The sequence below is a fragment of the Chroicocephalus ridibundus genome, chromosome 10 (assembly GCF_963924245.1).
Source record: "Chroicocephalus ridibundus chromosome 10, bChrRid1.1, whole genome shotgun sequence".
NCBI classification, from domain to species: Eukaryota; Metazoa; Chordata; class Aves; order Charadriiformes; family Laridae; genus Chroicocephalus; species Chroicocephalus ridibundus.
The window spans coordinates 7,418,802-7,435,731 of NC_086293.1; the positions used below are offsets into that span (position 1 = coordinate 7,418,802).

The 16,930-nt window shown below is 39.1% G+C and overlaps 1 protein-coding gene across 2 annotated transcripts; it reads left to right on the forward strand.

Moving 5' to 3' along the window:
- The first annotated feature begins 65 nt into the window (after positions 1 to 65).
- Positions 66 to 16,595, forward strand: NEK4 (NIMA related kinase 4). Of its 2 annotated transcripts, none has more exons than XM_063347708.1 (16): positions 66 to 269; positions 2,565 to 2,831; positions 3,852 to 4,049; positions 4,928 to 5,035; positions 5,683 to 5,837; positions 6,519 to 6,651; positions 8,018 to 8,443; positions 8,881 to 8,934; positions 9,152 to 9,295; positions 10,160 to 10,300; positions 10,638 to 10,704; positions 11,105 to 11,211; positions 12,558 to 12,646; positions 13,276 to 13,481; positions 14,785 to 14,918; positions 15,653 to 16,595. In XM_063347708.1, the coding sequence occupies exons 1-16, from the start codon at positions 177 to 179 to the stop codon at positions 15,743 to 15,745; spliced, it is 2,415 nt and encodes an 804-aa protein (XP_063203778.1). In that variant the 5' UTR covers positions 66 to 176; the 3' UTR covers positions 15,746 to 16,595. The 2 variants fall into 2 exon arrangements, with proteins under 2 accessions (XP_063203778.1, XP_063203780.1); XM_063347710.1 differs by having other exon boundaries at positions 66 to 233.
- The last annotated feature ends 335 nt before the right edge of the window (positions 16,596 to 16,930 follow it).

Here is a 16,930-nt window from a genome sequence, read left to right on the forward strand (position 1 = left end):
GCAGGGCCGCGAAGGGCCGGCACCATAGAGACGTGCGGCGGTCCGCCCTGCGCGCCGCTGCGGCGTCCTCTCTGTGGCAGTAGGGCGCCGCTGCGATCTCTATGGCAGCGGCGGCCGCGCTGCCGGGCGGGCGGGCCCCGGCCGCCGGGCACTGAGCGGGCCTGGGCTGCGGGAGGATGCCCCTGGCCGCCTACTGCTTCCTCCGAGCCGTGGGGAAGGGAAGCTACGGGGAGGTGAGCCTGGTGCGGCACCGGCAGGACAGCAAGCAGGTAGCGAGGGGAACGGCCGTGGCCTGGTCTGGGGGTGCCGCTGGGGCCGTGGGCTGGCTGGGGGGTGCGGCCTGTGGCCCGGCCTTGGCATGTGGCCCTGGCGACAGCCCCGGGCACCAGCAGGGCTGTGGCCTGGTGCCGGGGTGTGGCTGTGGCCGTGACACGGTGTTGAGGTGTGGCTGCAGCCATGTGAGCTGGGCTTGCCCGTCGAGGTGTTCCTGCTTTCCTCACTTGACTGTGAAGACTTTTAATAAAGGTGTGGCTTTTTTCCCTTTTTAATCTCAAAAAAACCACAAATAAAACCAAAATTCTCACTTTTTTTTTTTTCATTTAAGTAAAAATGTTTCTTGTCTTTTTTTTTTAAAATGTATAATGCCTTGTTTTGGGAAGGAAAACCTAGCTTTGGTAGTCCTTTGGGTGACAGGAAAATACAGCCCGCTCTTTTTAGCGGGAAGTAGAAAAGGTTCCTCTTGGCCTGTTATTGTTAGTATAGTCTCTTTAAGACATGCACGTGTGGTGGAGATAAAAATGATAGCAAGGGTGGAAAAAACAGCTTCTGGTGTTGGCTTTCACTGGCATCAGCTCTATGGGAGGAGGATGGGCTTTGTGGTTGCTGTATCAACTGCGGCAGAACCTGGCAAAGCTTTGGTTATGTCAGAGTTGAAGTGCAAGGCGTTTGCCATGTGATTGGGAATTTGAAATAATCTGCCTTGCCTGGCCAAAGCAAAAGTGTTTGATAGAAAATGCAAGAGGATAAAGGAATGGGGATGGAGAACATCCACAGAGCAGTGCAGCAGGAACCTTGGTTGTGAGCCTTATTCCCAGGATTTGACCGGAGATGATGGGAGGAGTGTTTGTGTCCAGCAGTAATCAGGAGGTCCGTCCTTTCCGGATGAAGGCAGGGAAGAGGCTGGAATCCAAAGGTGAATCCCTACAACCTATGGACTGGATAGCAGAGATGGCAGCACTTGTTCCCTCCAGGCCAGTCACCACGGTGCATAGTCCAATGTCCCCCAAAGAGCTGCTAACCTCGTGGTCCTGAAAGTAAACAGTGCATTGAGGTGACTTTCAACCGTATACACGTCCTGGGATTTCACCTCTTCGTCGTGAGGCTGATCATTAACATTGGCAAGAGCCTTGCTTTCTTGTTGTTGTTATTTTATCTTAAATATTTGATGCATTTTACTGTGTCTTATCTTTTGTCAACTTTTATAAACTTTCTTCTGTAGCAGGATGATTTGGATTATTTTTTTTTTTGGCTTTGGCATAGTGCTACATGTTCTGCAAAAGAACTTACATTTTATTTAAGCGTATTTACTGTGAACTGAATGCTGGGGTTTTTTTGTGGAGAAAGTCAAGTGACTCCAAATGCCTAAACCAAAAAACATTAAATCCAGTTTGTACACAAGTTGTTATCAAATAAGGCAGAAAAGCATCGCAATAGACTTCTGAGAATCTTGTCAGGATAACATGCTCATTAAACCAAATATAACCAATGCCAGGTTTAAAGTTAGACCATATGTGTGCTTTTTGCATTTTTGTAGTATATTGTCTAAAGAGAGGTGCCGATATAAAGCTAAAAGCTTTTGGTTTCCACGCCCGAAGATACGTTTGCAGTTGGCTTGTCACGTAGAACATAGTAGTTACAGAATTTCTATTTTGTTTTAAACTTAGATGATCCTTTACACAATTAGTTTTGTAATATTCCTCTTGGGAGCTGTCATGCGTCACAGGTTGTAAGAATTGAGGAGCTTGTCTAATATCCAGCAGACTTCTGAAACACAAAATCACGAGGTACTGTTGATTTCTGCATAATTGGTTCCCTCGGTATATGGGGAGCAGTATTCCTCAACACTAATTAAATGTGCTGGACTAAATTAATAGGGCCAGCCTGGGAAGTAGACACCCTAAATAATTGCCAAGGACCCTGAAATTGAGTAAGTAAAAATTTTTTAAGATGTTTCAATTTAAAAGCTTTCAGGTAAGAGAGGGGTCAGGTGTATACCATGGCATGATTGCTCTGTGGAAAGCTGATGCCCTAAAAGTGATTACAACAAAATTTACATCAGGAAGAGTAAATCTTACCATTCAGGTAGATGACTAGAATAGCCACACCTATTCCATTTTTATGGCATAATGGTAGAAATGATGTATAGCTGCTAGACAAACCGCAGTCTCCATACAAAATAATGCGTGATTTCAAATACTGTATTTCCTTTAGGTTTGGGGAATTCCCTCGGGCTTCTGTATGATTACTTTCATGTCTCATGATACACCTTGCGATTTCTTTTACAGTACGTCATCAAAAAGTTAAACCTTAAAAATGCTTCCAACCGAGAGAGGAGAGCGGCAGAACAGGAGGCACAGTTGTTATCCCAGTTGAAACACCCGAACATAGTCACCTACAGAGAGTCCTGGCAGGGGGAAGATGGCCTGTTATACATTGTTATGGGCTTCTGCGAGGGAGGAGATCTGTATCACAAACTTAAGGAGCAGAAGGGCAAACTTTTGCCTGAGAATCAGGTGGTGGAGTGGTTTGTCCAGATTGCCATGGCACTGCAGGTAAAATAAAGTATAAGTTTGTCGCCTTCAGATATAAATTTCATTTGGCTCTTTCTGCATTTAAAAATTCCACAGTTAGGCTGCAGACTTTGGATTCCAGTTAACATCTAAATAGAACGGTTATTAGTACATTAAGAATGTTCACAGGTCATTGTAGTCAAATTAACTATTCTAGGTAAGAAATGGCTATCATATTTTATGTCTACACCTCTGTATCACAGTAGGCAGTGGTAACTCCAGAATGTTTGCAATTCTAGTCTGAAATGCTTCTGTGGTTGGAAAGTTTAGATTAAATTTGCAAAATGTACATTTTTTGCCTTTTTTTTTTTTTTTTTAAAAAAGAGCAGATTATTTCAGAAGTATTTTGTGTTCTGTGGTTTTGCTGGTGTTTTTTAATGGTAAATTTAGACTACTAATTCATAATTCCTATTAAATCTTATCTCACTGTGGAAATTTAGTAATTGGAGGGTATCAAACTTTAAAGACAATTGTTATAGTACAGGTGTAAATGTTAACACTAAGAAGTTGGACAGAAAATTCTATCCTAAAGTTGCCAATTGTGATCAGACATACCCAAGTCTACAGTACTGCCCTGTTCTTGTTTATTATAAGACTAATTTTATTCCCTGTTTACACAAAGCTCACGTTGTATTTTCCACTGAAATTTTATGTTTAAGACTAAGAAATGATTGTCAAGAAATGGAGGCAGCAGAAAGTGAGTTAAAGTCTGAGTCTTAACTTTATATTTTCATTTCCTCTTTTCTGCTGGCTTATTAGAGCCACACAGGGAGATTTTGCTAAAGCAGTGCCCAGTTTTGGGTTCGTGTCTATATCGGTCATTCTCAATGTTAATTCACTAGTACTGCCTTCAGCAGGGGCACTCCCAACTTAGGTAGTGATATATGTGTCTTTTCTGTGTTTGTAATATTCCCTCTTTGACTTGTGTAATGTGATTTTTACTTTTCAGCGTAGAATTAGGAGTTACTTAACTCTATGTGGTTTGTTTTTTCCCCCCCCCAGTATTTACATGAAAAGCACATTCTGCACAGAGATCTTAAAACTCAAAATGTTTTTCTGACACGAACAAACATAATCAAAGTGGGTGACCTGGGAATAGCCAGAGTGTTGGAAAACCAGTATGACATGGCCAGCACTCTCATAGGCACACCATACTACATGAGCCCTGAACTCTTTTCTAACAAACCCTACAACTACAAGGTAGAGTATGTTAATGGAAATGTTTCTACTTCATTAGATAACTTACTTTGTTTGTCTGAGAACTTTACAATCTTATCTATTGTTTTTAATTTCTTATTGCTTCCGACTCTCTTTGATGTCCCCAAAGACTGAACAAAAAAATAGGGGAGAGATTTGCGGGGACCTTTGTTTCTGGAACTGTGTTTGCTGCAGGAGGTGGGAAATCAGAGCGTGTGATAAGGTATCACAGCCAAGGTGGTCGGCGGGCTGCCTGTACCTAGCACAGCATGCCAACGTAAACAAAAATATCAGTCTGTTAGATAGCTGCATCTTCTAAATTTATTATCTAACAGACTGGAAGCTTTATACTCAAAAGTCTGTATTAGACATGACAGCAGCATTAAAAAAACCAAAAAAACCCCAAAACTTTAAGTAGAGAAATAAGCAGAGTGTTGCTGTGAATTTGAAATAAAACAAAATAAACCAAACACGCTCTGTATACCTGTTCAGCTCTTGCTGCAAACCACATGTACCATAAACGCGAGTGTCTACGATGAGCAAGAGCTGAGGGGAAACTGTTCCTCCAATGAAAAATCAAAAGATTTTCATTTGCCAGTTAGAACCAATGTTGTACTTAAAAAGAACACAAGCGAAAGCCCCTATGAACAGCAAATTTTTACACTTCTTTTCAGAAAAATCTGGTGATATTTGGAAGGAAATAATTCAGTTGATCAAAATCAAAAGAGTGAGACCGAAGCCAAAAGTTGGCAATAGAGTTTGGTCTTAATTAATTTACTGTCATTAAAGGCCTCTGAAAGCAGGTGACTAAGTGACAGGTGATAAAATTTCTACAGTTAATAAAAATTTCCCAAAACTTTTTTTTTTTTCCCTTTTTTCAGTCTGATGTTTGGGCATTAGGCTGCTGTGTTTATGAAATGGCTACACTGAAACATGCCTTTAATGCTAAAGACATGAACTCTCTGGTTTATCGAATTATTGAAGGAAAGGTAAAAACTTCTAAAATTTTTTTATCTGTGCTTGGATTTTCTGTCTAGAATTTGAGATTATCTTTTCCAATCAGAAATATTGCATGGAGTTAAAAATACTTTGCATGTTACATGCCTCATCATACATGTTGAAAGTCTGGCTTTCCGTGGCAGTATATGATGTAATATCTGACCCAGGGAGTTAATAACGTGTAGATATTGCTAGAGTTTCTTGTTATCCTTTTATGAAACTAGTATATTGATTAATTCAAAGTTCTGAGAAGACTTACTTTCTTAATTTGCTTCTGGCTTAAACATTGCGCAAAGAATTAAATCACTATCGGTGTGATGCCATTTTCCTATTAGGTAACACTAACTTATTTAAGTATCTGTCTTGCTTTGGCATATAATGAAGCTAACATGGCTTTATTTTATATAAATTTTTGTCTGTTCACAGGACTTTAATTTTAATAAAGAGTTATGAACAGTTCTTAGACAGAACACTTAGAATTTCTATATTCTGTTTGATGTTAAACACTTGGGTAACTTTCGGTGTGTGAACAACGCAGAGTATGTAGCTGAATATAACTGTCCTACCTAAATAATCTAGCAGTAGCCCCTATTAATAAATATGTTAAATAATGTCAGATTTCCCTTGTCTTCTATAGTTGCCACCCATGCCAAAGGATTACAGCCCACAGTTGGTAGAAATAATACGAACTATGCTCAGTAAAAAACCTGAGGAAAGACCGAGCGTGAAAAGCATACTACGACAGCCGTATATCAAGCACCAGATTTCTGTGTTTTTGGAAGCCACAAAGGCGTAAGATATTTTCATTTGAGTGATTCTGTGCAAAATATTCATGTTACTGTGGTCTTTGTTCTACGACTTTTCCTATTTTTTGTAGCAGGATAAAATTAGTTCTGTTATGTGCAGTTACAAAGTGTATGAACGTAAGAGTTTCTGTAGATTCTTTGCGAAATAGGTGGGAATTAGAATGGAAACTAGTTTTTTCTGCAAATGCAGAATAAAACTGTGCAATGGTTAGGATTGCATGGCTTATTCAGAGGGTTAACAAAAAAAAAAGAAAAAAAGAAGCACCAGTATTTTCAAGGAAGTGATAAGAAATGCACATCTTTCCACATGGTTTTTTTAGGCCGTTTATCAGCTGAGAGTTGTAATACCAGGTTCCTTTTGGTATTCACTGATATAATTATTTTTCTTTGTTAGGTCTAGTCAATTTTTTTACTGCTTCCAGGCAGGAGTGATCTTGGTGCTATACAGAATAAGTGTGCGTTCCTGGCAGAGTCTGAATGCTGTTTTGAAGCTCCTTTTATAGAGGTGAAAATGAGTATGTTGTGCATAGTCTATTGAAAAAGCCCAGTGTCTTATACTGTCTGTATGTAAGCTTTTTAGTGGAGTGGATTTTTTTAAATTAGTATAACCTAAAGAAATAGGTCTTGTTGATGGTGATGGAATGAGCAACTTTTATTTTCTTTACAGGAAAGCAGCCAGAAGTCATAAGAAAACAGTGAATTCTAAACCTAAAGATCCTTGTTCTGTGGTCTCAGTAAAGAATGAATCTCATGTTACACACCAAAACCACTCCTTTGAGCAAGCCAGGAAATACAAAATTGTGAGATATATGTATTTTTTTCTTTAAAAAACCAAACCAAACCAAAACCCACTTGCTTTTTCTAGAGAAAAAACTCAGTTTTATAAGAAGTGCCTTGAGCATTCGTGAGAACATAGATCTGATTCCTAGCAGTGTGTAAAATTCATATTAAGGAGGGAATTGTGTTTAGGCAAGAGTGGAAGTAAATCAGCAGCTGTGGATCAGTAAAACTAATTGAAATGTCTTAACTGTGAGATAAAAACTAAGCGGTAATCATTTTTAAATATATGGTTTTGACTGGAAAAAAAAATATTATAACCAAAAATTGTTTATTGTTGGAATTCTTTGCAGTGGATTACAAATCTTTTGTAATGGTTAATCTTGTGCATGTTTTTTGTTTTCTGTAATGAGTCTGTTATTGTGGGTTTAAGCTTTCAGTGCTGAAATACTGAATGTGTATGGTGTAGTACATCTTACAAACTGTTGGTACTTGTTGGCTCCTCCCTTACGGAAGAGCCAAGGGAGTACAACTTTTCTTTCACGATCCTGGTGAAGAGTAGGTGTGCTGCATGTGTATAATCCAATGCCTCAAAGATTTCATTTGCAAATGCAGCCTGTATCTCTTTAAAAATGAGGGTTGCAGCTTTTTTGAGGCTCTCTATCTGTAGTTGATCGTAATTATGTTGCGGTTTATGTACTCTGGTATGTTAATGATTTTCTGTCCTGGTTTAACCCCACCTGCAGCTAGATCCACACAGCTGCTCACTCACTCCCCTCAGTTGTGATGTGGGAGAGAATCGAAAGAGTAAAAGTGAGAAAAATGTCTTGGGTTGGGAATGAAGATAGTTTAATAGGTAGAGTGAAAACCGCACATGCAAGCAAAGTGAAACAAGGAATTCATTCTCTGCTTCCTGTGGGTACGCGAGTGTTCAGCCATCTCCAGGAAAGCAGGGCTCCATCACACGTAATGGTTACTTGGGAAGATAAATGTCATCACTCCGAATGTCCCCTCTCTTCCTTCTTCCCCTAGCTTTATATAGCGAGCATGACGTCACGTGGTGTGAAATCGCCTTTGGATCAGTTGGGGTCAGCTGTCCCAGCTGTGTCTCCTCCCAACGTCTTGTGCCGTCCTAGTCTGCTCTTGCCAGGGTGATATGAGGAGCAGAAAAGGCCTTGATTGCTTAGCAACAACCAAAAACCACCAGTGTGCTATCAACACTATTTCTCATCCGAAATCCAAAACATAGCACTATACCAGCTGCTAGCAAGAAAGTTAACTCCATCCCAGCTGGAACCATGACATTTTCCTTTGGTGCTCAGAGGATTCTTTCATATGTGCATAATACCCAAAAGGTAATTAATTTTTTGGTCTTCCTTTTAACTCTAGAATGAAGAAGACGCCATTATCAAATATAAGGCCACCAAGTTTTGTCCCTCGGAGAAACCAGCTGTTGAGTTGGAAAGAGAACCAAGCAATAATGATTTGAACAACCTGGGAGACTCCTTAGCTACAGTTAGTGAAGTGAATATTGATATCTTACCATCTGAAAAAATGAAGCACGGAAGTGAGAAGTGTGGCAGTGAGCATATTCCAGAGAACAATCAAGCAAAGTATTTAAATGTTCCAGGGAATTCTAAAATAACATCCAGTAGCCCACCAATTAAAGAAGATGGACTACAGCAAAGATCAAAGCAAGCTTTTAAAGTTGAAAATATTGAGTCCAAGCAGTCTTCTGTGGATGCTATAGAAGAACATGGTGATACTTTGAAACTCCTGCAGCCTGAATCAAAAGACCAAAAGCAAACTGACCTGGTAATGCATTTATGCTTACTTGAAATAGACTTTAAGATAGATTTTACTAGTGACCAGCTCTTAAAATCTAGAGAGCTGCTGCACACGCTTTTCTGTTTAAGTAGGATGCTACTGATGTAATTATTGAGATGTTCAAGTAGTTGGGAGCCTTGGCTTCAGATTTGCAAAGGCAACACAGTGAAGTAGTTTTAGGCTTGCATCTAGATGATGGAATTCTGTTTTTACAGGGAACAGCTTTCTTTTCCAGCTGAGAAGAGAGATGGCAAGAATAGTTTTGTAACTTCTTTGTTCTATGTTCTAAATAGGCCTGGCTAATATCGAGTTGGTCCAGATTTGGATGGGGAGCTACTAGGTGATGATCATCTTTTCATTGCGTTTTGGTCTACAATGAGATCTTTGTACACACTTTTCTAATGAGAAATCATTATCTATTGTAGAGCTTGGATTCTACTGAAAAGCTACTAGCACCATTTGTTCCTGTTGTAGTTCAAGTAAGTGTCCTTCTTTGAAGGTTTAGTAGCTTAAAAACACTGGTACAGCAGGTATTTTTTCTAACTATCAGGTAAGAGTATTGGTTTGTAACTGTGATACGTTAAGGTGGGTGCCATACAAATAGGAAAGTGGCCTGTGTTGATTTTTTTTAAAAAACTGTATATGTGTAAATCTGGAAATGGCATGTCTGCCTTCTTTAAAAATACTTTTTTTTAGGACGAAGTCTGTCTTGGAGCTTCGGGAGACGCTCAGGAAAAAATTACCTCCCACTTGCAGCCTCATAGTTCTGTCAGTGAACCCTCTCTCTCACGGCAGCGACGGCAGAAGAAGAGAGAGGTAGCTGAAGCCTGTTCAGAGAAGGTACGGATACTCAAATAATTCTCCTCTTTCCTTTAAGGCTCCTGCACCTTTTTGCTCTTCAAAAATGGGATCTGTTTTTTAAAAAAGAGGGTGGAGGGCTTATGCTGTTCTAGTTTCATGTGTATCTGTATAACTTCGTTGGTAACAAAATGCAGAACAGTCAAGGTGTCCTTTAGAAGCAGTCGGTGTAAATCTTTGAAAATCTCAGTAACCCTCACAGGTGTGAGGTGGGTGTGCCAGGTGGGCGCAGGGAAACAGTGAACTGGGGGCTTTGCCTTTGCTGTGCTGCAGTCTTTTCTAGCGATTTCTATCAGGGCTTCTCACTGTGACTATAAAATATATAGCAGTACTTTTCCTGACTGTTGTGGATAAGGCCACTTGCAGCGAGTAGTAGATTGCTAGTATTTTAGAACAGGCCCATGTAACGACTGCCCTGAGTGCGAACTCTAAGCATGCACATAATATAGGGCCCCTGTCAATGCTTCCGCACTGAGCAGAGAGATTTCTTTGGGGACAGGCACCGGCTATACTTCTCTCTCTCCACCGACAGAGAAGGTGGAGATAGGTTTTCAGTATGATACCCTATGTTTCTTGTGATATTTGAGGGTGGGGACAGTTGTTGCGAAAACATGGGCTGAAAAATAGTCTGGGAGGAGGGGGACAGGATACAGCCGTGGAGAGAAGGAAAGTGTAGACAAGATGAGGTGTGGAGAGGGAGGGGTGAAGCTGGGAGATGTAAGGAGGTTACAGTAGGATCCAAAACCTCTGGCATCCAGCCTTACCACACAAGAAAGTCTTCTAGATTGCAAAGTCTTTTAACTTTTAATAAAAAAAGTGTAAATTCTTGCTCCCTTCTCTTTCAAGTTCAGAGCAGCTGCTCCGCGGCCTTTACCTTTTCCTTCTGATGTGAACGCAAAGACAACACAGAGGTGTGCAGAGCGCCACGCTGCTGAAGTCTCTGAATCTGTAAATAGCACCAAAACCAGCCAAGCTGTCATTTCAAAGGTTAGTGCTGAATGCTGTGTCAGCTTATTTTTGCCTCTTGTTCCTTCTGAGCAGTTTGTTCCCAGTGTGTGTCCTCTCAAGCACCTGGTCAGTGCAGGACGAGAAGTTGCCTTGCTGAACCAGGGAGGTCAGAAGCTCCTTTTAGCGTGTGTATTAGTCTCATTGACCAAGGCTGTTTTGCAGTAAATAACTAAGCATTTGTTAGACGATCAGAAAGTCTACTCTAATAGCTCTCTCTTCCATGACAGTTGAAAAAGTTTTTTCACTTTATAGGTGATTAGATAACAAAAGTCAGTGTGACTATTGCGAATTAATATCAAATTAACTTCTTTTGAAGGAGCGGCCCTTGTCAGCAAGAGAGCGAAGGAGGCTGAAACAGTCTCAGGAGGAGATGTTCCCTTCTGGTAATTTTTATGTTTGCATGTGAACATGCTATATGTAAGTAGGCCGGTAACTTCTTTGTGAAGAAATTATAACTTGCTGTCTGTTCGTCACTAACATCTTCAGAAAGATGCACTAAGGGTCTAGTTATGTGTTAAATAAAAATTTCTGTTAACATGTCTGTATTTTTCTGCTTCTTACTCAGTTATGTTCAATTGTGTTTAGTGGTGACAACTTGTCTTTGAAATGTAGGCGAAGCGCAGAATATACACCTTTCAGATAGGAGCTTCAGTGTTTTCTCTTAGCAGAATACCTACCTGCCTGTCTTCTGCAAGGTGATAGACTTTTTCTTGCATGAGCATGAAACTAATTCAAAATACATGCAGCTAAGTTGTAAATATTGTAAAAATGTCATCCTTCCAGTGATTCCAGCAAGACGAACGTCAAATAGTGCAGTAGTTGAAGCAAAATCACATATGGAAAATCATGTTAAAGTTGCTCAGTCCTCATCAGATCCCAGTATTTCTCAGGTAAACTGGGGTCATCTGCTTTTGAAATATTTAAATGCAGGCACAATTTGGGAAGAAAATAATATTTAAAAAAAACCCTCTATGTGTGGAAGAAACTCTCAGTCAATAAGAGTGCAGAGTTCTTTATAGATTACTCTGTAAGTCCCAGGGGTAGAGTACAGATGTCTAATCCACCTTTTTGTTTTACTGGATCAGTTTAAAATTCCAGGCTCGCTGTGCATTTTCACTCCACTTGTTGGAGATGAAGACTAAGCATCTCTTACTGATTGTTATGGGCTCTCTAAATTGCAGTGTTTGTTTTATTTTGTACGGGAAAAACTTTATCCTGAACTATGTTTTAGTTATAGATGAAGAGTCTGCTTTGAATTTCCATTAACAACACACTACCTTTAGCCTGGTACACGTAATTTTGCTTTGGTAGTGGTGTATGAACGTTTCTATTTTTTTTTTTTTTTTAAAATCTTCAGTCATGTTAAGTGCATACATTTATGTGCTGGCAAAAAAGAATAGTTGCTAGATAAAAAGTTAATAGTTTCTGTTAACATTGTCTTCCTTGTCTATTTAGAAAGTTTTTTTTAAGATCTTAAACAAACATTGGACAAAGTCTTCTGCAACATCAGGGGAACGTTATTAATAGCAATAAATGCAGAAGAGTAACTGTGAAGAAGTTGTAGTCTGAAATTTCAGTGTAGGCTCTATTTTCCTCAGCCCAGTACTTGCATGGAAGTTGTTTTGCAAGTTTTACCTTTGTGTGTATGCTTATAACTGGTATCTAAATGCAAAAATTTCACCTGCATTCGCAAACTGAGATTCCGTAAGGTTAGTACACACTAATTGTATGTGCATATGCCAGTGATGTTTGTGCATATTGTGCTGTGCACTGAACACCAGGCTGGACAGGCACGAGTAGCTAAAGTCTCTATATGGTTTAGGGAATGCTGGGAGCTTACTGACCTGATAAAAATGTATTTAAATATTATTTTAAAATGTGTATTAAAGACCAGTATATGGGCTAAGGGTAATGACTTCGCCTGTTCTTAGAGAGCCATATTATAAACATACGTGATTTAAGTGGTTTTGATAGAGGCACTTGGTGAAGCATTTATAGTGGTTAAAACTGCACGACTGAGATGCAATGCTAGTTAAATAAGCATTCCATAAAGTATGTCCTGTATATTAGTTTGTGTTTAAAAACAAAGGTTACACCTTTCAAACATTATCAAGCTCCATCTGTAAATATATGGTTGTTGAAATAGGTTGGGTTTTTTTCTGTGTAAGAACAGTAATTCATGCCATATTGATAAGTTACTTTTGACTATTAGAATTTTTGTCATTTATTCCCTCAGAGAAAGGGAGTAACCCATTGCCCATCTGATGATGAGTTAAGCTCTTCCACAAGCTCTACAGATAAGTCTGATGGTGATTCCAAGGAGAAGTAAGTATTTCGTTTGATACTGCGCAAGGGTTTTCATTGCTACATCGGACCTTGACTTAGAGTGGGAAGAAATGGCAGGAATTGCTTTCACGCTTTATCTCTACATAGTGAGTGACTGAAGAAGTATGTGATGCATAAAGAAAACGAACTCTATTTAACAGTTGCCCCTCTGTGACTATAAATTTTCCATGCTTGGCTTTCTGGGACGTGTGATTGTGTACCTCTGCTTCTTGTCACCTACAGCTTCCCAGCAAACCAGTCTTCCAGCATCAAAGGACATAGGCTGTCAGGATAGGATAAAAGCATGAGTTTAAAGGTGCCAATATGTGAATGAGGCTGATTTTATTTCTGATTTTGTCAGCGTAAGCAACTTTTCAACAAATATTATTTGTTGCATTACCACAGGTGCAGCTAGACAGGTAGCTGTAGCCAACAGGATTGTGAATTGTTGCTAAGAGAATGGGCTCTGAGCCTGTGTTAGGTCAAATGCTGATAATGTTGCTATTGATAAAACTGCACCACAAGAAACAATTTAACATGGAGTACTTGCTGAAACTCACCAAAATATTGAAAGGGGGAAGATGCATCATGAATGGTGACTGAATTGCATCTTACTTCTCCTCTATTAGAAAAAGCAATATGAATGAAATGAATGACTTGGTGCAGTTAATGACACGGACACTGAAAATGGACTCTAAGGAGAACTCTGAATACTGTGTAACCTCGACTCCAGCCCCAGAGTTTAAACTTCATAGAAGATATCGAGACACTTTGATTTTGCATGGAAAATCACCTGATGAATCAGAGGAATTAAAATTTGAAGAGATTCCTTCAGGTTTGTTGCTCTGTTATTACATTAAGTGAGTGGTTGTCAACTGCTAATAACCAAAGAAAACCTGCTAGTGGGCAACAGAAGACAATGCACTTTTATTTCTTCTCAACAATGCTTAGAGAAGTAAACATCTTTCTAAATAATTTTGTGTCCAAAACTGCTGTAGTTGTGGTTTACTTGCCAATGAAAGGAACGTGTGATCGATCTGTGTAATTCTTAATTTTTCACCATGTGACTTAGAAGCTTCCAAAATGAACAGTTGGAGTTGAGCATTTTGAAATAAGATTTTTAAGGCATTCAAACGATTCGATAGCTGTAAAGCTTTGTGAATGACGGATAAAGCTGAAATTGTACACAAAGCATTAAACACTGGAGTTTTGTGTAAGTCTCAGATCTTGTGCTTATTCACTTAAATGCTAAGGATTCTGCTTGTAACTACTCTGGCGATAGGCAAAGCAACGGGAGAACGCTTTTTTTCTCTGAAGTTGATTCTGCATAGCTAAAGTAAAATACATTGAAAGAGTTTGTCTCTAAACAGGTATGACAGAATGTTGAAGGTACAAATTTCAGTGGTTCTTTTTTTTCTGTCTGTTTTTCTCACTCTCAAGTATTGTTCAGTGAGATCCCCCAGCTATTTACTTAATACCATTTGGGATGACAGGGCTGCTGCATTTCTAAGCTGAAACTTATTTAATTAGATCAGATATTTTATTTTCAGAAGGTGATGCATTCTATGAAAATAATGTTGATTTCCATGATTAAAAGAGCAAGCTCATGTTCTCAGTTAAGTTTCTAATGGAGGCCTCCCCTTATAAAATGACTCTCTCCTTGGCAGCTTCAGCTCAAAGGCTGTTGTGACAAATAGGCAGATGGCAGAAATGATGCCATTAGTGCTTTACAGTGATTAAACTTTTTTACATTTGCTGTAAGTACAAGTGATTGAATTATTAAAATATTTGGGTAGTGTTGTAATATTAGAGAATAGTACTCTTCATGCAAATTATATTTGTGATATAGTATACAGGAACCACCTGAAATGAAGTTACAGGCATCTAATTGTGCAAACTGTGTCTGCGTTGACTTTGTACTCTCTGGTGTCTTAGGTTACCATCTGAGTGCTTCCGACTCCCCATGGTTTGTTGATCATTGTAGCTAGCCAGTTCACAGGAACAGTTGTTTCATGCAAATGGTCAGCTGGCGTTCTGTGGTAATACTTATAGTCATGCCGTATTATTCTTCTCCATGGAATATGAAAATTGACTACACTGAAAGAAATTATTACTGCATTGATATATTTTTTTCATAGATATGTTATCAGTTCCTGAGAAGATTAGGAGAATGGTTGAAATCCTGAGATCTGATGTGGTGCAAGGACTGGGAGTGAAACTTCTTGAGAAGGCGTACAGCATCATGGAGGAAGACGATGAAGTGAAAAGAGAGGTGACTGTCTTTCGTAATAAAGTTGTTTAATTTTGTAAACCTAGATGAATGAGCAGGGTCTTTGCCCCACCACCCCACACCCCTTTTGTTTTTTTTAGATACTGATACAGTGGTGCAAACCTTGATTCCAGAAAGTGTTTATGTAGTCATTGGCAGGCAAGGGCCTAAGTATGTTGTAATTTTCAATCTTAAAAAGTTTGATTCTGAATGTAGGCTATGTTCAACCACACGTTCTTCAGAAAGCATAGGAGCTTTAGAATTGTACCATGATCCCTGAGTTTGTGGAAGATGCAAGGGATGCGAATAACTTTACTCTGTGGCGTTTCCCCAATAATTTCTTTTGACCCATAAGTTTTTACCTTCACATTGCTTGCCTCGTGCCCCTCAGGTCCAAAGTGAGAAACAGTTTAATGTCTATTCCTGTTAGGGTGAGTGAGAAATACCTCCAGCACATTTGATTCAAAACTTGGTTACAAATAAAATATTGCATGAGTTAGTATAACCTCTGAAGATCTGACTTATATTTTAAATTGGCGGGTGGGATTTGGAACTCATTTGCTTCCAGGCAATAAAGTCTCTTCCATTTTTCATCCCTCCCATCTGTGAAGTCAAACTTCACTTGCTGCTTTCAGTTGAGTGCTTTGGTGTTGTTTTTTATTAATATTTTGGTAGTTCCTGCTTTTTTAGTGTCAATAAATTTTGTGATTTTTTTTTTTTGTGTGTGTTCTAAATAGCTGCAGTTGCGGGAGCATATGGGAGAGAAGTACACAAGTTACAGTGCGAAGGTACGCCATCTGAAATTTCTTGAAGAAAATGTGAAGTTCTGAGCAAATGTTTTCCTGAGAGAAAAGGACTGGTTTATCGCTCATTTGATAGATTGGACCAGCTTACAATCCATTGACCTGCTTTGCTGGAATAAGGACTTGAACTTGCAAAAAAGGTTATAGTTTGTAGTAATATTTTTTCATGTTAAAATGTGAACCAGGCTATCACTTTCTCAGAAGAGAAACTGTTTAGTTTAGTTTATGTTCTCTTAATGAAACTTTAAAAAGTTGTTTTTTATAGATGCAAAGAGGGACAGATACCAAGTTTTGTATACAAAGGAGTGTCAAAAAAAAAAAAAGATGGTTTGGGTTTGAATTTGTCATAGCAAGATTTTTGGTATGGTCACATACTAAATATGGTAATGAAATCTCTGTGGAGGCTACAGTGTGATAGGCTATAAGCTATTACATCACGTAGTTGTGAAAATTTAGCAGAGAGAAACAATTACTAATTTTTGTAGCACCAAAAGCCCTCCAGGTTCTGTAAATTGCCAAGTTAAATTGCTAAAGGGGGCAGTTGTACTGCTTTTAAGCAGAGACTTTGCTTTTGTGTCTTATTGCTAAGGCAGTCACCAAGGTGGTGGAAAGTATTTGGTAACTGGATAAAATAAGACTGAAAATGTTTGAAAGGAACACAGCCATGGTTACCATGGTCCCAGCTGGAGAAATACCTTTGCCTTACAAATACTAATTCCTTTTAGGAATGAGAGTGCCCAAGACCAGGGTTGCTTAGAGAAACGGGCATCTTAGCTTTTCCCTTTCTTTGCGTCCAGACTGTGTTGCGACACATGCCCAGGTGTTGTCGTGTACCATCACTACAGAAAAAGCACGTGTTGTATTTTTTTTAAAGGGTAAAGAAGTCAAAAGGGAATTCAATTTGTAAAATAAAATTTTAAATGCACAACTGTCTCTTTCCTTGCCTCTAGCTTAAATATTGTAACCTTTGGCACCTCTGAGGGAGACTAACATCACAGTAGCAAAAATGTGCAATACCTGTGGATCCTGCTGCCTCTCATGTGTACTAGATACTCAAGTTAAAAGGTTTCCAGAGCTATTGTATTATGCAGAGATGTTACTTTCTTTACCCAGGCAAATATACTTTAAACAAAAGCTGCCACTCTGCACTCTTCTATCCTAGAACACTTTCCAATTCTTAGCATTTTTCAGAACAAAGGGGTATGTACTGTT